Source organism: Taeniopygia guttata, chromosome 2, assembly GCF_048771995.1.
Source record: "Taeniopygia guttata chromosome 2, bTaeGut7.mat, whole genome shotgun sequence".
Lineage (NCBI taxonomy): Eukaryota > Metazoa > Chordata > Aves > Passeriformes > Estrildidae > Taeniopygia > Taeniopygia guttata.
Genome location: NC_133026.1, coordinates 9824701 through 9851417, shown reverse-complemented (window position 1 = coordinate 9851417; position 26717 = coordinate 9824701). Strand labels below are relative to the sequence as shown.

Below are 26717 nucleotides of genomic sequence, written 5' to 3'. Positions count from 1 at the left end.
TTGAAGATTTTGTGTCTGTGTCAGTTCAGCCTTAAATTGAAGCTGTCATCCTGTTAATCCTCACTTGCTGCACTACTGCTTCATGGTGAGGCTATCCTGGATAAGCAGAAAGTACTGATTTAAAAATGAATTAGGAAGAAACATGTATTTTTAATTTGAAATCAGCATATTTTAGAGAACTGGTGTATCCTCAGGCAGAGGGCAAGACCATGGTCTTAGTGTAGCTCTGAAGCTGATTCAGCTGAAGTGAGTTCACTGAACACTGTTCACTGTAAATTTGAAGTAATCAAAGCAGGTTTTACCAAAGAATATTACAAGAAACGTAAGCATGCACAGTGTCTGCCCCTGCTTTATTTAAAATGAGATATTTCGTAGTCCTCCTCAACAATTTTTAGCTACAGATTTTTCAGCTCTACTCTTTCTGGATTTGGTTTTTTTTATTTTAGTGCCTACCAATAATTTTGGACAACAAACTAAGTCACCCACTCTTGGAACAGCTCCTGCCTGCAACCAAACACAGTCTTCATGACAGTTCTGAGAAGGTTCGAGTGGCTTTTGTGGATATGCTGCTCAAAGTGAAGGCTACCAAGGCTGCTAAGGTAGGATAATGACACTTGATTAAGTAGCAACGAGACAAAATCAAGGCATTTATTTAAAAAAAAGAAAAATACATTTTGAGACTGCTGCAGTGTTCCTAAAAAAGAAATAACCTCCTTTGCTATGGTAATACCCTTAGCATCTGTGGTATCCTGAGTGCTCTCTGGGTCCTTGTTCTCTCTGGATGGGCAGGGGAGAGCAGCGGGTTATAGCCACACTTCCCTCAGCTACTCAGCTCTTCTAAATGCCTAATGCCTTAACCCAGTACATTTTTTGCTTTGATTCTCCTATTTTTATAATGCCTGTTTCTATTTTGTGAGCACATCTTTTGGATTTTGGTGTCTTTTTATAATAATTTGTAATGTATTTTGTGTTCTGCTGTGGACTCTTATTTGGGGCAATACTGTCCATCCACAGGCCTTATTGCATCTTTGAGCTCTTATTCCACTCTCTAATGTTAATAGTTCCTTACTCTCAATTTTATATTTTAATTTAACAATGGTTTTGTCTCTTTTGTTTATGTCTAATAAAGACATAAAACTATAAGAAAGCATCCAGAGGAGCCTCTGAAGGTGGTGAAGGGTGTAGAAGGGAATCCATACAAGGAGTGACTGAGGTCACTTTGTGAATTATTCTGAGTTTGCTGCCATTAAAGACAGAGAAAAAAGATAATTCTCAATGTCAGGGATTTTTTTAGGGAAAGGAAAGATCAGGTTTATATAAAGAAAAAAAATCCTAGTAAGTGTTAGATGTTTTTCAGTAACTCCCTATTGATTTAGGAACTGTAATGTGTATCTCTGGTAAGTCCTGGGATCACTTTAAACTTATTTTTCATGACAGTTTTAATAGGAACATCCATAGCTTGAATTCACAGGGTAATTATTGGTGCAAATATTTCTACTCAAGGGTAAAATAGGTTCCTTAGCATTGAAATTTTTTTTTTTTAATTTGAAATTGTCCAGCATAATTAATTCAGAATCTTCTCACAAAAACTACAAATATAGTGTTACAGCTGGAAAACAGCTGTGTAGTCTTTCTGAATTTCATAGCATTTGATTTCTGTGGTACAAGTAAATGAGAGCTCTGCTAAGAATGGGATGCATTCAATATTTAGTAATGTAAGGTTTGGGATGGTTTTGTAAAGGGTGTTGATCCATACAGGGTTTTAAGGTGTAGACAATTCTTGTAGGTAGTTTGGTCCTACTTTGTCCTGTGAGGAGAATACAGTTATTGTCATTATGTGCCATACTTCATATTTTATGGTGATATCCTTGTAGAGTAAATAGTTCTTCCCTGTATCTGTGGGATTGCATTGGTATTGCAGGTGTATTGAACTGGAATTACTTGAACCACAGTTTTAGCAGTGAGTCAGAGATACCAGGAGATTTAAAACATCAGCACAGCAAAATAACATTATTGCAACATAATTTGACCTCCAGTACAAGTTGGTGTAAGAATAAAAAATGCTCATGTTTTCCAGGTTGATATTCTTTATATCTGATTAGACTATTTACATGGAAATCACTTAATGAAGGAGATAGGTTTTTCCTCTATTTTTGTTTAACTGTTTCGAATATCTTTTTCTCACTTCACAAAAGTTCTGGAATATCTCTCCCATGGAGCATCTCCTGTCTCGCCTTGAATCTGACTCTCGGCCGGTGTCGCGGCGCATTGTGAACCTCCTGCTGAACTCCTTCTTCCCCAGTGCCCAGCCCGAGGATGTGTGGTGTGAGCGCTGTGTCACTCTGATCCAGATGAATCCAGCAGCAGCCAGGAAGTTCTATCAATATGCCTATGAATTCACTGCCCCCACCAATATAGGTGAAGCACAAAACTTTCTGAGCGTTTGGAATTATTGATGTCATGCTATGTAAATGCTTTTTTCTTCTTATTTCTGTAACAGTGGTGCATTGTTGCTAGTTTTTTGGGGGATTTAGTATAATATTAGCTTCTAGTTTTGGAAATTCTTGACACCAGCAATAAGCACAGCAGACAGAGTCATCAGCCTTTTCAACAATCAGATCAAAGCTTTTCATCTCTGTTCTTAGATGCTGTACTGTACATTCCAGCCCATGGTGATGCCTGGTCCTTCTTTTCCCCTTTTCTCCCTACACATACCTTAAAATGATCTCAGTTGATACCTCTTTCTCATGTAGAAATAGGGTAGCAAATACCCTGATGCCTTAAGTGATTTGAGATCTTCATGTGAAAGATTATATAGAAACTGAAAAAGTGTTTACATCTGATAATCTGCGTATCTGGGGTTTGTGGATCAGTATTTTCAAGTTGCTCAGAGAAAATCTAAAAAGTCCTCCTTCAGAAAGCTTCTGAAAGTTTCAGTGAAAAGGGCATGTACTGCCCAGAATGTCACTGCTTTTTAGAACAGTCCTATTGGAACAAGTAAAATCAGGAAAATTTTGTTTCAGAGGAATTCTGTTAAAACTCAAGTAATCAGCTTGGAGTGATTTGGGTAAAATTCCTAAACCATTGCCTCTCACTGATTATCTTCATAAGGTTATGAAATCACAATTATGAAATCAGGTTTTTGTACTTCCACCAGAGTGGCATAACCCTTTCACTTTTTCTAGAGCTGAGCTCCTCGTTTGGGAGTGCAATGGTTGGGCTATGGCATCTTTGCCAAAGAATGGGAATTGACATCGGAATAAACATTGACATCGGAGGGAGCGTGTTCTTGAATGTGGGTCATTCAATTAACAGCTATGCCAGATTAGATGTAGGAGTTGTGGGAGCTTCCTCTGATTCTCATTTGATAAGGTGGTGGTTATTTGGAGCTTTTTTAGTATACTGTTTTAACAATAAAATTAGAGCCTGATGATAATGTTTTCATTTCTTCTTCATACTTGAGGATATAAAGCGTATTCACATTTTTTTCTGTTTCCTTTACGAGGAATTTTTCTCCATTTTTTTGTAGCTGTTTCTGGTTCTGTTGCTTACTTTTTAATACTGGCTTTTTAGCATTGTAATTAGAAGCACTTATTTCCAACATTCTTAGCAAATAGTAAATGTCTCATTTATTCTTACTCTATTTAAATGTAGCTAAATTGATGCTCACTATTCGGCGCTGCTTGAATGCCTGCATCCAGAAAGCAAGGAAAGAGAGTCCTAATGATAGCGGGGATGATGATGATGATGATGATGATGAAGATGGAAATGAAAAGGAGAACACCAGTGTAAGAAAGTCCACTCTATTCTAAATTCTGGTAACTTCTTTTCAGTGGTGCTTAATGTGAGAGAGAATATAACAGAAATGCCCTTGGGCATCTTTGGAATTGGAAGAGGAGAACTGCCATTATTGGATTTTCATGTCCTGCAGTAGCATAAATCTGGTTAAGTAGCTAGAATAAGATAGAAGGAATATGAAGGATATTTTAAATTAATAGTTGCTTAATTCCAGTGCTGATTATAAACTGGTTTGATTTTGCAGTTAAATTATTTTAAAAATTACCATTGCAAGATATGTGAAGTTAAGAGAGATTAAGACTGAATTGTGGAGTTCCTGTTCTACAGCAACCACAGGGTCTTTGTAAAGTGTCTAGAAGGACTTCTTCTAGTGTCTTTAAAGCCTTATTTTAATTTAAATTTTTATTTGAAAATATAATGGGTAATATCCTCTAAATGTTTGTATTTCAGGTGCTGGATAATGTGTTGTCAGTAAATGATGTGGCCAGCATGGCAAGTTTGTTGGAGATCACTGTAATACTCTGGAGAAGCATCCGCAAAGCACTAGATCACAATGAAGATGCCAAGGATTATGCTATCAGGAAGTTTGCTTCTGTACTTCCTGAATATTTTAAAGTATTTCAGGTAATGAAAGCCTAGATTTTCCTCTATTTTTTCAGTATTTTCTTCAGATGCCTTCATGTTTTATGTCTTTTATCTATTTTTATGGCATTAAGTATTCTTTTTCATTGTTGCTCTAAGCTATAGACAGCAGCAATTTTCTTAGACTCCCACAAATGGGAAGAAACTGTTCTCCAACTGCTGTGTCTGTCTGATGAACCATTACCTAAATAGTCAGCTCAAAATACTTATGCAATAAATTTCTCTCCTTGTAAGGTTTTCCTAGGGTTTTATTATTTTGAATGTTTTAGAACTTTTGGAAAACAGTAAATACAAATGTGCCATTGCAGAATAAATACTCAGTGTACATTAGAGTCCACCTGCTTTCCTTACCCACTGTCCCCCAGACTCTTCCACCAGAGCCACTTCTTATGATTCAGCTGCAACTGAAGGAGCTGAGTCTCTTTTTTCACTGAATATGAGCTGGCAGAGTGCACTTGCAGCCCAGAAAACCAAACATGTCCTGCTGACATGCTGGAGTGGGTCCAAAGGATGGTCCCCAAGATGATGAGAGGGATAGAGCACCTCTCCTAAATGGAAAGGCTAAAAGAATTTGGATTAAGCCTGAAAAAGAGAAAGCTTTAAGGTGTCCTAATTGCAGCCTTCCAGTGCTTGAAGGGAGCCTGCAAGAAAGACAGAGAGGAACTTTTTACAAGGGAGTGCAATGACAGGACAAGGGGGAATGTATTCAAATTAAAAGAAAGTAGGTTTAGATTAAATATAAGAAGAAATTATTTTTTGTGAGGGTGGTGAGGCACTGGCACAGGTTGCCCAGAGAAGCTGTGGCTGCCCCATCCCTGGTAGTGTTCAAGGCCAGGTTGGATAGAGTTTGGAACAACCTGGTTAAGTGGAAGGTGTCCCCACCCATGGCAGGGTGGTTGGAGCAAGATGATATCTAAGGTCCCTTTGAACCCAAACCGTTCTGTGATTCTGAAGTTTCTGCTAATTTGAATCTATGCTCTAATGATTTATTTATTGCTTTTGTCCAATATAGGCAGTTAATTAAAATCAGTCATTTTCAAATTGTCAGTCTCCTTGCTCTAATTCTTTTAGTGTTATTCTTGAGAACGATGCCATCCTGAGGGTGGCCAACAGTGGCTGCTGCACCCACAGTGAATTTGGACGTATTATATATGGATATCTTTTTCTTAGTTGATTGCTTTTATGCTGAGGTATCCTGAAATATAGTGTTCCTGCAACTGCAACGTTGCTTTAGATAATCAGGGAGTGAAAAGCAGCTCATAGCTACATATTATTCTACAGCACAGATACACAAGTGCTCTGTACCCTGAAAGTATTTGGAAGTTGTCAAAGACGTTCAAATCTTTTTTAGTAGAGGATGTATTATTGTTTCTGAAAGGGTCTGGTGAGCAGACAAGATATCCAGCTTTAGCAAGCAACCTCTTTGACTTTGATATTCTTATATAGTGAATATGCAGCTTGGATCTAAAAGGACCTGTCATCAGAGGCTTAGTTCCTAAAAGTAGTGAAGCAGACTGTCTCTTTCCTGAAAAAGCTACAAATATATTTTAAAAGTTCTTTTAAAAATAAGAGCTTTAAAAAAAGGTTTTAGATCTTGGAATGGCTAAGTAGATGATAATTTCATTTGGCTGTTTCCATGAAGCTTGTACATAGAGATAAATAATTTTTAAAGAGTTCTTAACATAGGTTGGTTTCTGTATAACCTGAGTGAGATTATGTTGTGGCCTAGACCATGTATTATGTCATGTTAAACATTACCATCCGTATATAAGAACCCTTTTCTTCAGAGTCCTTTTAATAAGTTTGTCTTGTGAATTAATTTAAGGCACTGATTGAGAAGAGTTAGATGGTGTCATGGTTGTGCAATTAAACCTTAGTCTCTGGTGGAAAAAAAAAGTGATGTGGAGCTGCTATTTCTTTTGCAATGAGTATTAACCTAATGGAGCCATGACTATTCATGGTAGTTATTCTGGCAGTTTGTCAGAAAGTGAAGGATATGATAATTGGTAATTGACCTCCAAAAACAGGAATCAGACATTTCCAATTGCAAGCCACATATTGTTTTGAGTTTCTTTCAGCTCCATTTGTAGTGGAAAAGGGAAATCCTGAATTTGAGGAAATGTAATTACAATTTTTCAGTAATGTCTTTAGTTTTGCTTGTATGTGTGCACCTTTACGTCATACAGTGTAATTCTTTTATCCTAGGATGAGCGGTGCATGGCTCCCTTGATTATTCTGGCATCCTTTATGCCCCCTGGTGCTATTCCTACATTCAGGTACTGTTTAGAAATCCAAAATGCAAATGACAAGAAGTTTCTTGTTGGCTGTATTTGTTCATTTTTCACAATCTGATATATTTTGGGTAAATTAAGACACTGATATATTTTGGGTAAATTAAGACACTGAAACTGTGATAAGTCAGTAAAATGTGTGATGATCAAGTCTGCCTAAGTCGTTGGTGAATCCTTTTTTTGTATTATACTAAATGTTTTCTGCACTTACGCGTGTGGAGGTAATGTATCTGTCTGTCTGTTTTCTTTTAAGCTGTAGTGTGGTTTCCAGACTCAGAAATATTGACAGTGGAGCTGACCAAAGCAAATATTCTATGCTGATCGACTGCCTGTGCCACTGGGGTCAAGTGGGGCACATTATGGAATTAGCCTGCGATTGGCTGTCTGACTCACTCACCCCAACAAAGGTGTGCCTATGCATGTGACAGGGAATCTGGGAATTGCCAGATTGCTTTAAGGCATCTTGCTTTTTTTAAATAAAATAAGACTTTTAAATGCTGTACTATTCTGCTTTGAAATCAGTTCTAAAGTCAGATAATAACAGAGTTGTACTGGTTTTGTTCTTTCTTCCAATTCAGAATACTAAAACATCTGGGCGTCGAGTTCGTATCCATGTAACACATGAATCAAAGCCAGACTTGGCAATTGATTACATTGAGTATTTATTGACCAATCCTGTCAATTGTGGTTTCCTCCTTTCTGTTCCTAAAAATAGACTGAAGAAGCTTTTGAAAATCCTCGGTACTGCAAAGGTAGTTTTCTCCTTATCATAAACTGCTTATAAAATCAGTGCTTAACATCATATATTGCCTGAGGCAAAACTAAAATGCCTGCAAGAACAAATAAATGAAGTTCACGATCCCCTTTCCCTTTGTAAAAAGATTTTCCTTTTGATTTGTATTTCCAATACTCTAAACTTGAAGTAAAGTAGTTCAGATTTGTTTATAGATGGCAGATTTTTACCAGCTTCTCAGTTTTAGGTGTCTCAAAATTTTTGTGATCTAGTTTTGAGTGTTTTTAAGGGACCTGACTTTTAGAATATGTGAATAAGGAATAGTCTGAAAATCAGTTATGGCATTGAAAAATTGAAGTAATTAGAGTATGCTTGTTGCTTATTTGGGGTTGGTGCTTTGCTGTTTTTATGGGTTTGGGTTTTTTTTTAACCTTTTGTTTAAAGCTGTTGAGTAAAGAAACATTTGACAGGTGTTTCTGAAAAATATAAATGTAAACCTTGATATTTCAGAGGATTCTCTGCTCAATTCTGAAGGGAACAGATTCTGGTGGCTGGAATCAAGCAACCAGCCTAAGAGCCTTCAGCCTCTTTTGCAGATTGACTATTCATCTTCAGCAGAAGGTATGATTATAGCTTTCCAAAATAAGCTGGAGTTACAGTTGACAGTACAAGGAATTTCCAAAACAACTGGAGAGACAATTGGTAAACTTCCCTTTGGGGTTTTTTTTTCAGTTTTCTGAAGAAGGAAAAGATCACCTTTCACTTCTGAAGGAGACAGGTGCTTGGATAAGAAGTGAAGTTGTACCTTTTATACTAGCAAGTGGTCAAGAGGATGGTATTGCAAAACACAGCGATGTTTCTGAATTAATTATCCAGGTTAGAGGATTCTTATAATATATATCAAGCTGGTTTCAATTTGAAAAGCTGTAGGTGTAGCAATTTGCAGACAAACTACATTGGCATTTGTGTCATCACTTGACACACAGTGTCCCTGATCTTGATTTGCCTTCAAAGAAAGCATTTGATGATATAATGTGGGAAATGTTTTAGCTAGTTCAGAATTGTTTTCTGTTGCATTTCTCTGACATTTCATTTAACCCAAGGTGGATTTTAGCACTGAGCTTTTACCAGGTTTTGGTGAAAGATTTGGCTAACTTTGCTCCCAGTCAGTGTCTTTGAACAACCTAGCTCATATATACACAGACTGATTAAAAGTTCTCACTCTGTCTATATTTCCATCTCATAATCTATTTACTATGTAACAACCAGTGTGTCTGTAGGGAAAAGCTCTTTTTGTCAGCTGGTTTTAATTTTGCTATTAAAGGCAGATAGAGATGTCATATTTTGCCTCAGTAAATGATAAGTGTCAATGCCTTTGATCTGAGCCTGAGTGAAAAAGAGAGGACTTACTGCCTTTTGAGAAACTACTTACTGTTGGGAAAGGGCAATTGAAGCATTTGAAGGACTGATTGAAATTCGTGCTTTTCAACAGGTGTGAATGAGTAACTCCAGTTTGGTACACCAGCTCTCAGTTCACACCTTGGCTAAGAGTTCGTGATTTTATTATTTTGAGTTTTAGAATGGTTACTTTACATAAAGTTTGAGTTTCCTATAATTATGTGCCTCTCTTCTAGGTCTACCTGACAGTGTGTAAAGATGTCATAATGGTGGGCCTGGGAAATGTCACGTTTCAAGCACACGTTTTAGAATTGGCCCTTCAGATTATGCAAACAGGTACCCTGTTTTGTACTAATAACGACATCTGCATTTATACTTTGCTGACTTCTCTTGTATTAGCAAGTTAGTTAATCCCTTACTTCTAAGAGTTGGAGGGAACATTGGATTCATACTTAAAATGTTAATTGGACTGTATGAAAATTTCAGCTAAGGTTGCTCAGAAAGGAAATGTATTGTCTACACTTGTAAACTATCGCTATTTGTTGTATCTGAGTTTCATGCTAAGCTTGTACCTGATGAATATTACAACTTTTATATTATGGTATTTATCTCTTTCTCTAGAGAGAGGTGGCTCTTGTGCTCCAGTGTTGCTGTGTACTCTAAAAGAAATTATTGAAGCTTCTTTAAATCAGAATACTGAGACAGAGGAAGTGACAAATCTTTTCCACACTCTACAGAATGTCTTTCAGAAAATTTTAGAATGTGTGGCACATAGACTTAAGAAAGAACGGGAAGAAGGAATTCAGGTATCATATTACAGTTCAAAATGTTATGTAATTGCTAATGTGTAGATGACTCCATAATTTTTATGCAAAAGGGTATACTTGGACACTCTGAGGTTGTTACCTCTATTACCAACTGTTTGGGTAGACATGACAAAATTTTCAGTTAAATTTTCTAAGTTTTCTTGCTACCAATTTTTTTTGTCCATTTTGGTCTCATCATGACAGAAGGACCAGTAAATTGCAGAACAAATGCATTCTGTTGCCAATGATTCTGGACCATGCTGGTACTTCTGGATTGTTAATCTCACCTGCAATTAGATGAACTTCCTCAATCCAGAGCAAAGGATTTGTTTATATATATTATGATCTTGGAGGGAGGAGAAATTTTCGTTATTATTTATTTATTTTAGCCTGAATGATAACAACTTCAAAATAGGTGTGATGTTCTAAAATTCTTGAAAATCTCACCTCTTCACAGAAAAGTAAACTTCTTGTCTACTAACGCAGATCTAAAGTAGCAGTGAAATGGGTGGATCACTCTGAGAAATTTAGTCATCTACTTTTCAGGACTTCCGAAAAACATTCAGTTCTTTTTTGTAAGAACCACTGCTTTGTTTGTTTCTCAAATTTATGAGTAGACTTCCCATGTGTTGCTGATTCCCCCTCTGATCCCAAGTGACTAGAATACCTCTAAAGCTTTCAAGGTGTGATCTGCACTTGACAGAGAGACTTGCTAGTATATTTCAGTTATACTCAAGCAGTGTGAAAAAACAGGTGTGTTTTTCTTTTTGGTTTTAGTTGATTCACTCTATTCAGGTGCCTCTTGGAGAATTCATCCATGCACTGCAGTGCTGGCATTCCTCATTCCCAGCAGTTCACCGGGGTATACTCTCCACTCTCCTGGCTGCAATAGTAGCAGAGATAAATTGTATGCTACAGAAGGTAAAGTTAATCCTGATTTTCTTTTTTCTATTTAATGCCTTTTTGCTTTTTAAGTGTTACGTTGGAACGACAGATCTGCATTCGGAAAATTGATCTTGGTACTGCAGATGAGGATTTTGTGTGTGTTGGCATGGAACAAACAGGAAATTTTATTTGCTATAATTTCATATTAGAGTTCATCTCTCAGATTTCTGACTGCAGCTGTGGAGGAACAGACTTGTCCTGATACCTATTTCAGTATCTGCCCCTGACAGGAGAGCTGAGCAGTTAGGCAATGTTGGGGTTTAATAATGTGGGTTCCGGAATATTCCCTCTGTGTTTTTGTGCTGGGTCTGGCTGGGAAGGAGTCAGCTTTTCTCTCTGCAGTCCCTGTGCTGCTGTGGTTGGCATTTATGGCCAAGACATTGTTGAGGACGCACCAGTTTGTTTTGGCTGCTGCTGAGAGTGCTTTGCAGTGTCAATGTTTCCCTGGTTCCTTCACCTTCACTGTAAAAAAAAAGTAAGGCTGTTGGTGGGCAAGAGGCTGAGAGGGAACACAGCTGAGACCATGGACCCAAACTGATCAAAGGCTTGAAATGTTGTGTTCAGCAATTAGAGCTCAGGGGAAGGAGGAGGACAGGGGCTTGTTCTAAACCTACCTCACTTCATCCCACCCAGCATTAGGGAATTTCGGAAGTGAACCACTGATGTGTGACAGATTCCCATTCCCTAAATGGTCCCAGAAGGTTCTGTGGTCCTGTTTCAAAGCAGGCTGATGCCCCGCTTAGCACTGATCACTTGTGTACTCTCTACTTCCATACAGAGACATTTCACCTGCTGCATCTTTTTTTTGGTTCCTTTGGTTTTTGTGCAGAGGATTTCCAAATATCTGATCTATGTTGCTTTGGAAAGTAAAGAAAAAGTCTCTAATGCTGAAAAGAATGTGTAGACAGAGGTTATTTCATGTTCTGAAAGTCTCAGGAACCACAACTGTCCTTGAAGGAGAAGGGCAACATTCCCACCCCATTTTTCTAATGCGGATAGTGTTAGGAGCGAATATGATTAGTAAGATTGGAAGCTTTTAGACCTGAAAAGGAAGAGTAGAGGCTGTACTTTTGCTGTGGGTTCTGCATGTGTCAGAAACAGAGCAAGAAAGAGTTGCCAGAAGGAACCACAGAGCAGCTTCCAAGGTTCTGTTACAGGAAGCACTGAAGGAGACCCAGCTGTTTGCCTGCAGGTATTGATGTATCAGCTGAGATGCTGTGGGGTGACAGCTGCCCTTTACAGATGATGCAGAGTAAACATTTCTGGGCTTGAAATACTGGAGATTCACACTCAGAGATTGAGTGTTCATTCCAGTCACTTATCTGAGCTGGGGTTTTCCCTGCCCCCAGGCTGTTGTAAATCAAAATTCAGTTCTAACTAAATATTTGTCATCTATTCAGAACTTTATACCAAAAAGAGCAGGTGTCCAGAAAATCACTGTCACTGAAGTTACATTTAGAAATCATGGATACACACTTCAACTTGGAGCCACAGAGGGGACTCTTTTGTGTTTAATAGGCTGTGCCTTATAAAGAGCGACCACCAGTGTAATTTAATGAAACTTCTGGTGAAAGCAACTGTAGAGAATTTTTGCCTTTGTACAAATGCTGTTTATGTGGTTTAGTTTTAGTCTTTCTAATTTAAATTAGTTTTGTTTATTTGGACACAACACAGTTAGATTAAAGCTATTCAAAGAATACTTGTGTATGTTCTAATTGTTTAAGGATAGGTCCTGGTTAATGTAATTATTGAAATACAATATTCTGCATACATATCTTTCTTGAGTTACAACGGTTGTTGACTTTTTTCTTTTTTAGGCTTCCAGTGAAAAAGACTTGATTATACCAAAGACTATTTCAGATCTTCCCCCTCTTTCAAGCAGTTTAATGGCTGTCATTATGAAGTCAGTTAATGTTGTCAGGTAAATGTTTCTATATTAATTTTTCCAAGGTTTTTGTTAGTATAGAGCAGTTTATATGTTGTCAATAAAATTTTAATTTCTAAATTCAAATTAATTTTGAAGAACTAATTACTTTCTAAATTTATCTGGACTACTTAATAATCCCTTTTTCTTGACATATTGCCTGTCAGGATTGATTTCTGGGGTTGATTCCATTTTTTTAACCAAGAGTGCTTCTTATTTACAAGACTGTTAATCATGATGAGTTTTTTAATTATACATCTTGGCTTGCTTCTTTCATGAGATACTTACAAAGCTGAGTCCCCTCAACAGAGATATTAGGATGAGATAAAATAGTTGCCAGAAATAGAATTAATCCTTTAGTTGAACATCTCTAACAAGGTGACATGTACCTATGGCTGTATTAAAGTCACAACATCAAAATAGAAAGTATCTAAGTGTTAAAAGCCTCCAAAAGTGAGCTTACGTTATTTATCTTTTAATACTTAAACTGGAGGGGGGAGGGTATTTGCTCTATTTAGTGGAGGCCCTAAATATCTTCTAAAAGGGCCTTAGAAATTCTATTGCTTTCCCTGACTTATCACTACTAATTCCTCTTCTTAATTTCTTCATCTGACAGGCACTGAATATCCCTGTCTCTGCTGTCATGATGTCTTTTTTTTCTTCTCAACCCCTCTCTAATTCTAGTTGAACTTGCAAAACAAAAGACTCCAGAGACTCCAGCAATAGTCCAACTAATCCAAATCTTGCTCTTCCATGAGGCAGCATCTCAAGGTGTTCTCTTCTAGTGAAACAATTATTTTACACATCTCTTTTCAAAAGAGATTAAGAAAATCAGTTAATTCTTGTGCAACTTTTTCTTGTAGTAATCTAGGTGAATCTTGTCCATTCTTGGTGGAGAAAACTGCAAGTTTGGGCCAAATTGTTTCTGAGTACTTGGGAAAAATGTATCGTCTAGTAGTTATCCTTTTAGGGCAAAGATTTTGAGATAATTTCCATCTGGTTCTACTGGTGCCTCAGAATTAAGACTACTTATAAGGCTCTTTTATAAATCTGTATTGATAGGCCATAATCAGAGTTCAGTAATGAATGGTCAGTATTTCAGAAATATTTATGTCAACATGAAAGCCTTTGACGTTACAAAATCTAATGTGAGGTTCTGGTCTGTGAGCTCAGAATCATCTTGCTCTGAGGTCTGCAGAATCTGTTTTATTTTCAATACTAACCAGTCAGTCTCTAGCACTGAATTTCAATCCCCTTAGAAGTGATAGTACTGGGAGGCTTGGCAATATCTGTCTAATTGTGTGAGTATCTTTCATTTTATTAGGGAACTATCTGTATAGGAACCAATTCCTTACCTCTGAGCCTTGTATGTATTTTTAAATAGCTTATCGTTCTGCTCTATTTTATCTTTGCCTGCAGGCTCATGTGACCCTTTCTCAGAAGGAGGTGGGGAAAGGCAGCTTCAGTGAGTCTTGTTACAAGTTAATAGAATTTCAGTGTTCCTTCATGGAGGTTAAGCGTGTGCTTAGTGACCCAAACAATGATAACAGCGAAGTCAGGACTCTGATCCCAGTACTGTCCATTAGCAATTTAAGAGCAAGGTGAAATAGAATCAATGCTTGTCACATTAGTCCACAATAATACAATGAAACTGAAGCAATGCATGAGCAACTTCATAATGCTTATTTCTGAAGCTAAAGATTTTTCATCTTTTTCAGCTCTTAGAAGCAATATTTGAATTTCTGCAAAACGTTTTTACTGAACTGGTTCTTAACTGCATATTTCATTTTGATATCTTAGTACAATAAAAGCCTGAAGAACAATTGAAGTCAGAACTGGCAATGTATGATGTTCAGTTTTCATAACAGATAATAGTATTGCTAAAGCTTTTTTGAAATATGTTAGGGAAGGTTTCAGTAACATTCTGCTCTCAGTTTTCCCTTCAGTTCTTCACAGAGCATTTTGCTTTGTGCTCTGAGGAGTATCAAGATTATGGATCTCTTCCATCTCCTGTTTTATTCCTCTTTTTCTTTTATTTGTCTCTGGTTTTGAGAATTTCTTCTGAGTTAAATTTGGGATTTTTACCACAAACACTGATGACCAGTTAGTTTCCATTCTGTGGTATTGACTTATTCCCTACTGCAGTTTAGTTTGGTTGCTGGACCCTGTCTGAGACTCTAATTTTATTTTTCTTACCTTGACATATATCCCAAAACACCACTAGAGTTTGCTGGTAATACTTACATCTCTTGCTAGAAGTCACAAAATCTCTTAAGCTACATATTGAGTTAGTATTTTACAAGGAGGTGCTGTCATGGTTCTGTTATTCTGTCCATAGTTTCAGTAACTAAGATGTTGCTGGAAGTGTTTCAGAGCATTGTTTAGTTATAAATTATCTTCACTGGGTTGTAATTGGAAAAACATCTATTTTAATATTTATGAGAAACACATTTAAGGTCAAAATGTTAATTAAGCCTTAGTAGGTACTAGCAAACCAATAGAGTCATAGAATATATTTTTTCAAACTTGGGTAGAAATTTGAGTTAGAAATTTCAGTACAAATTCTATTAATTAAATTCCAGTAGAACTGGTAGTTTTTTCATGGATTGACTTTGCTAAAATATACCCCAAGCTCTTCACTGCTCTCAACAGCCACTTTTTCTGTTTGCAGACTTCTTTATTTTCTTCTCATGCAATTTACCATGCTTTGATATTCTCAGATCCAGGGGCAGCACATAGTTTTCAGTTATGCAGTCACACTGCTTTGTCCTGCATAGTATCTTTGAAGCTGTGGTGGCAAACTAGCATAATTACAAACATATTCTGTTCAGTTCTATTTTGAAAGAAATGTGGTTTATGACATATTTTTTCTTTATTTTTTTCCTTAGGTCAATTTTAAATGAATTAATGGAGTGCATTCTCTCTAAAGAAATTGAAGGGATTTTTAGTCTAACTGCTGCTGTCTGCATTGTGATTATAATTAAAGGTCAGTTAAAGCATCTTTGTACTTTTTCCATCTTTCTTTTTATGTACTACATTGAAGTACACAGTAATTAATCCAGGACAGTGAAAATCCAATTTAATATCTAATCTTTCATTAAGGAATCTTTTATGTTTAAGGTTATCATCTGAAAATATGGAAGGGTGGGATTGTTTTTTGATAAATTATTATTTTGTCCAACATTTCAACTCATTTCAAATAGGTAAGCACAAAACTTCACTTCTAAAGGATATTGCACCTGCCATTCAAACGAAGCTAATAATATGCAAGGATACTGCCACAGGAGAATCCAGCAGCACTGAAAGGTGGGTGTACTGTAGGAAAAGAGCACTGAGCTCTCCTGTCCCCTCTCTGCAATGATTAGCTGTGTTCTGTACTTACATAACACTGTTGGAGTGTTCTGAGTGATTGATGGCAAGGTTTAAAATACTGGGGGGGAAAGTGGGAGGTATTGAGCCCATCACAGTATTAAATTTCCTGCCCTTGTATCTGCTGTGATTGCAATCTTTACATATTTAGCTTCGGGCTTTTTTCATTTAATTTGAATGTGTTATCACTTGATCCTGTGTATTGCAGGATTCACTTCTGAAATCCAGGTCTGTTTTTAGCAGGGGTAGAACAAAGCAAATAGTCCAGTTCCTATTTCTTATTACTAGAAGATTTTTCTCCCACTTTGGCATTAGGCATAGGAATCCAAATCCATGCAGGCAGTAAAAATTTAACTGAATATAATGATGTCTTTGAGACCTTTCCACAGGTGATTTTATTTTGCTCTTTTTGTTGACGGGGGATTTCAAGTGTTATATCTTATGTATCTTTTGTGAAAAGTTTTTTGAAAGTGATTGGCTGCATTGTATTTGCAATCAGTTATCTCAGGCCTGTCGAGAGAATGATGATGAATGCTTTAGCCTTTAGTGTCTCAAACTTGCTTAAGTTTTAAAATTTGTGAGCACCTGACGTCTGCCTAGTTATTGAACTGCCCCTGGAATCAAAAAGTGTGCAAAGGAGATATTATAACCACAAATACAGAATGTGAAGAAACCAGACTGGAGTTATGGTCATTAATCCAAAATTACTGAGAAAGTTTGCGATGCACCACAGAGGCCTGAACATGTAGAGCTCCTGGCAATCTTTCATTCTTCAAACTAGTGATCCTTACATTGAATCAAGCAATGGATGTGGACAGACTTTAAAATAAGAAACCAAACCAGAGACTCCCAAACAAGCCAAAAAGCCCATTGTGTAGGAACCTCATTGTATAGGAGCTTCATTTACTCAATAGTTTCTTGCACAGCTCTCCTAGCCTGAGCACACATCCCCATTGTGCTCTTCTTATGGATCCTTGGCCTGAGACACGTTGTTCCCTGGCATTTTAGTGACTTGACATACACATTGGTGGCTGAGCTGTGCCTCCATCCAGAGGAAGGTGCTCTGGGTCCCTTCCAGTACCTGAAAGGAGCCTGCAGGAAAGCTGGAGAGTTGCTTAGGTCAAGAGCTAGCTTAGAAACTAAATCAAACACAAATAAACAAAACGCCATTCTTATCCTCATGAAATTACTTTACAATGGGTTACCAAGTGTCCTACTAGAATATTTTTAACAATAATAATAATAATTATCTGGAAAAGAAGGAGAGTGGCGGGGTATTGTGTTTCAGTTTGCACTTCTTCTAATCAAGACAGTAGAAAACGCTGTGAAATTAAAGTGAATCTTAACATGATTAAATAAATAGGCACATTAAAGTGAATAATTGCTGCCACTTGAGAGCACTAGTGACTATAAATTTCAGTGAGAACACAGATAATTGCTTTATGAATCTATATGATTGTCTCTGCCCAGTGAACTGGGACAAATCAACCTGCGTGTTTGGGCAGATGAAGAGTATAAGATGCTACACAGTGTTTTAATTTTGTGATATATGAGTGGCTACCTTTGTATAATAGCAACCCAGGAGGCAGGTGCAGACAAAATTCAAGGGTTAGGGATATGAATATGATAATGGGAGATTTTTTTTCTATGAATCAGAATTGCACACCATGATAAAATTCAGAAGCTATCATACAGCTTTGCAGAATTTGAGGGGATTTAATATTTGTACAGTTATGCTGGGGAATTTTTACCTCCAGAAGGGTAAAATAATTGATTCTGGAAAGAGGTTTGGAGGAAGTTCTGCAGTGATCAGGTTTTGCATGATGAATTGAAGTGTGTTTGCAGTCTCACAGCCAAGACAGAACGTCAGACTGGGCTGGGCCTCTGGTGGCTTCTGATGTGCCATTTGTAGTGTTCTGCTGCTTGTGTGCTAATGTAGCTAAAATGTGATTACACATGTTCTAAAGCATATCCTATTGTTTGTAAACTATTTTATCATCCTGTTCTGCTTACCAAATTTTAGTTATGGTATGCTGCAAGCTAGATCTCTGGCCATTAATTTGAAAGCAGTCCTCTAACACACATTACTGTGCTGCTGCTGGCTAAAATACTGGGTTTTAACTGATTCTTAATAATATTACTATTTTTTGCTTCTGAATGCATTATCTCCTAATAACTCCTTGAGGGATTATTTTATTCAATACCCAGGTATACCAGGAAATGGTGACATTCTTTAATTTCCCAAGAGAACTGGTATTCTGTGCCAGCATCTTAACTTCAGACTTAGGAGTAATCTCTTACATATTAGCAATGAAAGAAAAAAGTAAAAAAGCTGTCTGGTGTGGTAATTAAGGTGCTGCCCTTATACAAGGAATTGGTGCACTAATTCAGAAGCAAAACTTTTCACTGCAATTTACTTTTTCCTCTTCAGCTGAGCTAGTGGTTTCAGATAGTCCTGTGGGTCTTTATTTTAAAAATGCTGTTCAGTGCATTTAAAAATTCTGGACAGCATACTGTGTATTGAGAGAATTTCCGCAAGAGCAATGGGACACATATTAGTTTATAAAATGCAAATATTTATGCCTAACAAAAAAATGCAGATAAACCATTTGGAGGCTAGAGAAAAATATCTCACATTCTGTAAAACCTAATGTGCTATAGGATAGTAACTTTTACATAATACTGTGTATTTACTTTATTTAGAATTTTGATATATGAATATTAGAATTTAAGTTTAGTTAATGGCTGTGCAGAATTTTTTTTTTTTTTTAGTATTATCAATTAGCTAGTTCCCAAATTCATAATTGCACTCTCATTGCGTCTGTAAATTATGGCTCTTGAATTGTTTTGGTGTATAACCCTGGGTGTGCATTCTCTGCCTCTCATCTTTAAATTCCCTAGAAAGGTACTTGGTAAAACTGACTTCAGCTTGTCTGGGAGGAGCAGAGTTATCCCAAGTGATGGCCTTTGGCCAACATGCCAATGGTTCCACATGACAAATCCATTGGGTTTTTTAGCCTTGAACTGTAAGGAAATAAAATTTCTACAAAGCAGCATTGTGCCTGAAGCCACAGAACTTAACTTAACAAAGAACTAATTCTGTAGTACCTTGTAACACTACCTTCAGTTGACATTGGAGTTTCATCCTGGTTTAAAGGCTGTGGCACTGCAGAGAGGAGCATGAGATTAGAGATCAGAGTCAGAGCAGGACTGAGAGGAGTGTGAGGGCAGCTTGAGGAGGCAACTGCTAGTAAGGATAACAGCAAAAGCTCAGGCTTGGAAAACAGTTGTCACGGGTGAGAAGAAAAATTATAAAGGCTGAAGAGTGAGGGAGAAATCAGGAAAGTAAAAGAATGAAAAATGGTCTTAGAATGAATTACCTGTAAAGGATTTCACTGTTTTGTTTGAACAAAGGAAGAACAATGCTGTGCAGAAAACGAGTGGGTTCGTTAACTAGATGATGAAATATTAGAAAATGTGCTTGAATTGACATAGTAATTTAAACTGGTTTGCTGTTGGTTATTCTAATGACAGAGATGACCAGGAGAAAATGGAAAAGTTGAAAGAAAAAGAATCCAGCTATTTCAAAAGTAATTTGTAAAGGCATTTTAATAAACTAATATGGACTAACTGGTCAAAGAAATCATGTGGTAGCTGTACTCTGAGAATCAAATAGTTGAGGATTGATTTGGCGTTTAGCATTTCTAATTCTGTTATGCATTGTTTTATGGCATTTCAGATTCCTGTATGAATCATCTCTGAAAATTTTGGATGAGTTTTTGAATCCTTGACCACACAGAAGCTTTTGTCATGAAAATTAAGAGAAGATGTATTGCTTTGTAAAAAAGTTACCTTGTAAACTTCTGAATTGCTTAAGATTATTTTCTGTTACTCTGTACATTTAAAGTAAGCAAATGTATAAAAGTGTGTATAGACATTTTGTAATAGTAAAGATTTTTTAACAGCTGCAAAGGGGTTGTTCTGTATACAAATATCTTCTTGAGGGGAGTGCAAAATCAGTATTTTTGTATCTTTGTTTTTGTAAAACAAATAATAATTGTATCATATATACTCCTGAGACTGAAGTTGCATGTAACCTCAGTTCCTGGGAGGACTAGAGCATATTTCTTAGACGTTATGGAAATGAATCTTATTTTGATATATGTGAGGGTCAAAATGGTGATTGAGCATAGCCATCATGGCTTTACCAGGGGCAAACTCTGCCTAACCGATCTGACTTCCCAGCCTTTTGTAGAAGAAGAGAGAGCACAGCGTGTCCTGTTTCCTATCCTTGGCAAAGACTTTTACACAGTCTTGCACAGTATCCTTACAGCCAAACTGGAGAGAGATGGGATGGATGGATAGACTTGGAAGATGAGTGGAAAACTGGCTGGACCATCAGAGTGGAGGAATAATCTGCTAAGGAGTGAGACTGGCAGCTGTGGCTGGGGCACTACTGAGGGCAGGCCCTGCTGCCAGGGCAGGTTGGTGACAGGGTGAGCAGCAACCTCGGACTGATGGCAGATGACAGCAGCTGGGAGCCACAGCTGACACCGAGGGGCATCTCCTGATGTTCAGCAAAGACCTGGAGCTGATGGGACAAATCCTGCACCACCCACACAGGCACCTGCATGAGGGCAGCTTCTTGCTGCCCGCACCTGCCTGCAGGAGAGTAAAGGAAAGACTTTCCCCAGAGATGAATGAATGAGAATGTGGGGCTGCAGAAATAACTTGAGCAAGAGAATTTCTTATTGGACATGAAAAACAATCATTATGAGAGGGAAATGAAACTGGAAGAGGTTGCTCAGAAAGCCTGTGGAATACCCATCCTTGGAGATGTGCAGAACTTGGCTGACAAGGAGGGAGGGCTATGACCATCCATGGTGTTATAGCTTTGGATTTAACCCTACTGAGCTAGGGATTGGACCAGATTCTCCCCTGAGCTTCCTCATAACTTGAACATTCAGGTGATTCAGTGCCCAGTATGCTGGGGAGAAGTGTGTTAATTATTAAACATAGGCTTGACCTGTGGGCCTGTGCCAATGAATATTGAGTCTCCAGTGTTACTGAGTGGCACTGACACTGAAGTTAACCAATCTGGCCAAATTAAGACAGGCTCTTCATTCTTGATTAAGATTTGTGCAAAGCTGTACCTCCCATCTGTCTAAACAAGCATCTACTCTGCTGGTTTTCTTTCTGTGGTAAGAGACTGTAAGGTTTTTTCAATATCTGCTGTCAGTGCAAACATCAGACCCATACCTGAGTTGATATATAAAACTTTCTTACTGGATAAACGCTGTTTTACCTGGAATGTTGATATTTAAAAGCAAAGAGTTCTTAATAAACTGGCAAGCTTTGCAACAGGATTGTCAGTGTGTGCATGGATTCATGAGTTCCAGATTTACCTCATCCACAACAGTGGCCTGACCAAAGGAACTAATGCTGCCCCAGCAGGTAGCTGCAAATCTGCCAACTGTTTATCTATCAGCATCTTTATAAAAACTGTGTTCTTTGGCCTTCATTCTTCTACATCTGTTAACAGGCAGGTGTTCCGGTAATGACCTTTTAAATCTTCTGATTATACAAATTACTCAATGAATATGTAAATAAGTTTCTTTTTTCTGCTTCTCATTCTCTCAGTATTTGCTCATATCATTAGATTAGAAAATAATCCAAATTTACTGCCTTGTTTTTCCTCAGTGTATAGCTTTGGTTTTTTCCTGGAATTCATGGTACAGATGCAATAGCCCTGTCAGCTAGGAAGGAAATAAAGGCTATTCCATCAACATAAGAAATGTGTGGATTTCCTTTGAAGAACTCAGAGGTGATACTGCTAGGTAGGGTAAAATATTTAAAGATAAACCTTTGTCTTCCTGATGGCTGGTACTCAAGTGATTCTTAAGAGGGTTGAAATAATTTTGTGTTAGTCCTGTAGCTGGTGAATGTATTTCAGCTCACTTTCTAGTCCAGCTCTACTAAACTGCTCTGCCATGAAAAATCATTGGATTTCTTCAACACAAATAATGGTGGTGGCATTCCTTGAGTCATGGTCTGTCAGGGCTTTGTCCTTAAGCCTTTGTGGCAAATTTCACAAGAATATTGGAGGAGTTCTATGTTTCACTTGCTGTTCTCATTGTAAACCTTAATCTTGCAAAACTTTAAATCTACATTCTCCTTCTGTTTGGAAGAGACAAATAAATAGGACATTTCTTAAGCTGTTATCTTTTGTAAACCTGTAAAACAGACTTGTTTCATCTTATTAATCAAAAGTGCTGTTGGGGAAGAATTGTTGTTCTTTGGATATGTTTGAAAACTTCCCTTAATCTTAGGGATCTGTTCATCTTTTTGAAGAAGTTGAACCTGACTTTGATTAATAAAATTGCTTGAAAAATGAGCAAGAAAAAAACACTCCTTTGGGCACTGGCACTGGAAGATGCTGGTGATGAAGAGCTGCCCGCAGAGGAAACGTTCTGGACACAATTGTACCTGTGAGAGCCATGTCAGGAGCTCTTCTCTTTGTGCATATGCATTCAGGATCAATGAGACTGAAAAAAGTAATAACTTTGAACTACTTTCAGTAATCAACATTGTTTGTAAGGACTGGGGCCTTTTTTGTAATGACAATGTTCATTTGCTTTGTTGTCTGGATGGGAAACAAAGCCCTGTATCTGCCACCTATCACAGCTTCAACTTGTGAGCTAAGGAAAACCAGGAGAAATTCTCAAGCTTCTTCCTTAGCAAATAAATGTCTTCAGGTATGGATCCAAGCACACAAACCTTCAGAATAGCCAGGGAAGTTAAAAAAATTCCACCTTGCACCTGTTGTTTACTTCATGAGAGCTGCAACTCACTTTATATTTAAACTCCCATGTGCTGCTCTCAAGTATTCTGAGGTCTTTTGACTTTCAGAGGGAAATCAGACTAATTTTGACCAAATCTTTCACCTTACCTGAAGGATTCCTAGTTACAGACCCTCCATAATGACTGTGATGTGAAACCATGACCCACAGCAGTGACCTTTCCATATTCTTTGCTGATCCTCTCCAGTGTCTTGCAGACCAAGACCATTGCAGCGTCCAGCTGTGCCTGTGCCAGGAGGCCCCGTTGTGGCAGCTGCCCATGTCTGAGAAGAGCATGGCTTAGTACTGGCACCCAGACAAGCAGCTGGCCAAGGGCAGCTTTCAGGAACAGCTGCAGAGCTTTCCAGCAGTTCTTCAGGTTCATTAAGCCCTTGTAAATAGGCACAGATCTTGCCTAATTGCTCTGGATAAGAATTCTTGGTCCTGGCCTCGGTGTGGCTGCTTGTCTGAGCATGACCTAAGCCAGAGCCTGAGGTTTCCAGCAGTGCTGTAGCTTTGGCTTTAATTTGCTCAGCAGTCACTGGGGAATTTTCGCTTGGTTAGGGTGTCCAGCATAGATGTGTTCTGGGTCTTCTCTCATCAGTCTTTTGTCTCTCTAGTTCTGTATCATGGTCCTAGCAAAAATTATATCCTGTGTCACAGAGGGAATTTCACTCTTGGTTGTATCTGTCACCAGTGTTTGAAAACAGTTTGGCAGCAGGAGTTGTTACTTTTATTTTGTTACTGTTCATGACTCTAGTAAGCAGAAACTGTTACCAATCTTTTTCTTGTGTCATTCGTTTTAACCAGAGGATCACCTTTTTCTTAGAAAAATAACTTGGTTCTCAAATACATAATGTGGCAATTGTTTTTTTCATGGTGCTTACATTACTTAAAATGACAATTTTCTGTATTCTTCCTATGTAAAATTCTAGCATTTTGTTTTATACTCTGTCAGCTTGCCTCAGTTTCAAATATATGTTAAAATTTCATTAGTTCATGCTGATTTTTTGTACTGTCATTAATGAAAATATTAAATAAGATGCTTTTCCAAAACATAATTAGTAATTACTTTTCAGCCTAATCTAGTTCCCTCTTCCGTTCAGTTGGTTGCTTACCCATCTTACTACACCTACAATAAATCCTTGTCTTGGGTTAATACATTTTTATTATGCTGCAGTAGCAGATGCTCTGCTGTAAAGCCTTACATTTTAAGCAGGTACATTTTAGTAGTTCTTGCTGGAGAGGTGCCTGAATCCTGTGTGACCCCATGCCCACATCAAAGGACATAGAGGATAAAGCCAGCCCAGCCTCCTTCAGAGTTCTCTGCAATGTGTAATGACGTGTGCTTCCTGCCTTTTGGGGTAATTATTAAACATTTAGATAAACTGTTTGTGTTAGCTCAGCTTCCATCTGAATAAAAGAATATTGATTTGGCCCTTTTTTTTTTCTTTTTGTCGTTGTTTCCTACTGTTAACATCCTTACTTACCCACTGCCTAAAATTGTACCTGAGCACAAGCTTCTTAGTGAGAAATTCAGGTTTCATGCACAGGCCTTTCTGAAATCTTGCCATGGTTATTAAAAATAGGTGTTTGCAACTTTATTTTCTCAGAACAGCCTCTAAAGGAAAAATACAGCGTCTGTAAGAGCCTACGAATTCAATTAGACCAGTCTAGGTCAGTACTTAGGAAACAAAACAAAACAAAACAAAAATGAAAACCCAAAGTAACTCTAATTTTGGCTATTTAGGGACAGTGTGACTGTCCTGCATTGAAGGAAAAGCTCCTTTGAAAGGATGGGCTCCTTTTACTGATCACTGACAAAAACTGTCCTTTCTTACACCAGCCTCCATGGTGGACACTACCAATACACAGGATACAGAAAAGGCTTTTACTCTCAGTATTTTCTCAGTTCTGCACAAAGAGAAGTTCTAAGGCTTGTTCTGTATTTAAAAGTGGTCATTTTTTAACGGGGATCATTCTTCCTGACAAAAATCATTGCCTTCTCTTCTGTCCCCAGTTTCCCTCTCATGGATTGCTCTCTAGGTCTGCAGGACAGTGGTTTTCATGGGTCTGTCCCCCCACGATGTGTAAATCACTTCTTTGCCAGTGCCTGAGCTGGTCAGCAGATGACTTTGCCTTGTGTACAAGAGCTGCTGGGAAATGTGCAATGACCACAACAACCTATATTCAAACTGAAAGACCGCAGCAAAAATGTCTGAGATTTGCATGGTGCCCTCTATGTCCCAAGAATCTGATTTTGAAATGAAAAACTTAAAGGTGGGTTTACCATATTCCAGATCAGATTTTTTTTCCTTTTGTGTCTCCTATTGTGACTCCTATTGTCAGAATTTTAAAAGTTAATGTTATGCTAGAGCTCAAAAAGAAAACAAAACCTGTTTACGTGCCATGAAATTGAGAAATGTTTGATGCAAGAAAGAGCTCAAGGATCTGATTACAGCCTCCTGGTTCCCTGATTTGATCTACACTGGAATTGACAGCAAACTTTGGTTCCTAAGCCATCCATCACAGGTCAGCCAGCCTCTGGGGGATTCTTATCTTCCTAGTTGAGATCACAGAGCCTCAAACTGCCTGAGTAGCACATAGAGATCAGGGAACCTTGCCTGCAGATTTTAATTTATCAGTGGATCATGATGCATTGATTGAATGCTTAAAAGCAGGCAGGCCTGTTCCAGGGTGATCTAATATTAGAAAGCACTCTGTGCTATCTGATGAGACTCTCCTGGGCAATTAGCACATCTGAGCAGGTGTGATGCTTTTGACTCTGGAAATAAACTGAGTGTGGAAAAAAATACATGGAACCACTTTTTGGTTGGTTGGGGTTTTTTTGTTGTTTTTTTTCCCTTTTTTTGTTTGTTTTAATTATAGTGAGAGGGGATCAGATTTTTTTTTTTTTTCATAAACCTATTTGTGAAGACCATCTTTGTTCTCTTGGCTCTCAAGCTTCCTGTTGCAGTTCCAGTTTAGGACAGCTCTTTTATCTCTAATTACATTAATCTGCTTATGAAAGCAAATGCCAGTTACAAGTTTATTTTTGTCTTGGATTTTTTTCTAATTGTGTTTAATGTAATTCCTGCCAGTAGAATTTTGCGCCTTTACCATTTTTTCACCATGATTTTCCTTTTTTCATTGGCAGCCTAGGAGATGAAATGATAGAATATCACACACCTCAAAGCAAGCCTCTTGTTCATCTGTTTGCATACCTCTTCATCATGCACAGTAGAAACTCTCTTTTACAGAGCAGAAAAGTTAATGAGAAATGCCCAGCCTAGGAGGGAGATTGCCTAGAGAAGCAAAGCAGGTATTTTTGTTTGGTTTTTGATGCTCCATTGGAACACTCTGAACTACAACAGGGAGCAACAGGTGGGCTTTTAAAGTAGTGATTCAGAACAGAATAAGAGCCTTGTCTTTTCTATTATTTAACTTTTAATACTTTCTCCAAAACAATGATTGTTCTCAACATAATCTTGTACTTGCAGAGACACATAATGTAATTTCACTGTAGTCTAAACAATGTTCCTCTCCCCAGCTGTCATTACCATGAACTTTCCCTACCTTTTTTTTTCCCCAGATCACAGCATATTCTCAAAAAGTGACCTTCCTTTAAAAGAAATGCATCGTAGGCCAAAGCAGTCTTGTTCTCTGAGATACCAGAATGCTTTCAGCAAGACTTTCTAATTTTTTTAACTGGAAATTATGTGCTTTCTTTGTTTTTTATTCATTTTTTTCTATTCTAAATAACCCATGTCAATAAGCATTGTTATAAAATTGCAGTGAAAAGGGTCTGAGCTCAGTTGCTCCTGCTCCATTCTGGGTTGCTATCTAACATATTGGTCAATTCTACATTTCCTTTACAGTGTACCAGGAGGAAAATACCCTGAACCTTATAGAGACACAGCAGCTATAACAAATATTCTAACCTCTGGGCAATCACCAGGTTTGCTTCTGTGT

The 26717-nt window shown here is 37.8% G+C and overlaps 1 protein-coding gene across 1 annotated transcript in view; it reads left to right on the top strand.

The window, feature by feature from the left end:
• The window catches only part of NCAPG2 (non-SMC condensin II complex subunit G2), a 44620-nt gene extending 20875 nt beyond the window's left edge, over positions 1-23745 (top strand). Inside the window, exons 13-28 of the mRNA XM_030264280.4 lie at positions 447-599; positions 2196-2418; positions 3655-3788; positions 4249-4422; positions 6646-6716; positions 6985-7138; positions 7310-7483; positions 7975-8085; positions 8197-8340; positions 9099-9198; positions 9484-9668; positions 10446-10589; positions 12431-12534; positions 15426-15523; positions 15741-15843; positions 19646-23745. Of these exons, the coding sequence (XP_030120140.4) occupies positions 447-599; positions 2196-2418; positions 3655-3788; positions 4249-4422; positions 6646-6716; positions 6985-7138; positions 7310-7483; positions 7975-8085; positions 8197-8340; positions 9099-9198; positions 9484-9668; positions 10446-10589; positions 12431-12534; positions 15426-15523; positions 15741-15843; positions 19646-19697 (2124 nt within the window). The 3' untranslated portion in view covers positions 19698-23745. The remainder of the gene's footprint in view (positions 1-446; positions 600-2195; positions 2419-3654; positions 3789-4248; positions 4423-6645; positions 6717-6984; positions 7139-7309; positions 7484-7974; positions 8086-8196; positions 8341-9098; positions 9199-9483; positions 9669-10445; positions 10590-12430; positions 12535-15425; positions 15524-15740; positions 15844-19645) is intronic.
• The last annotated feature ends 2972 nt before the right edge of the window (positions 23746-26717 follow it).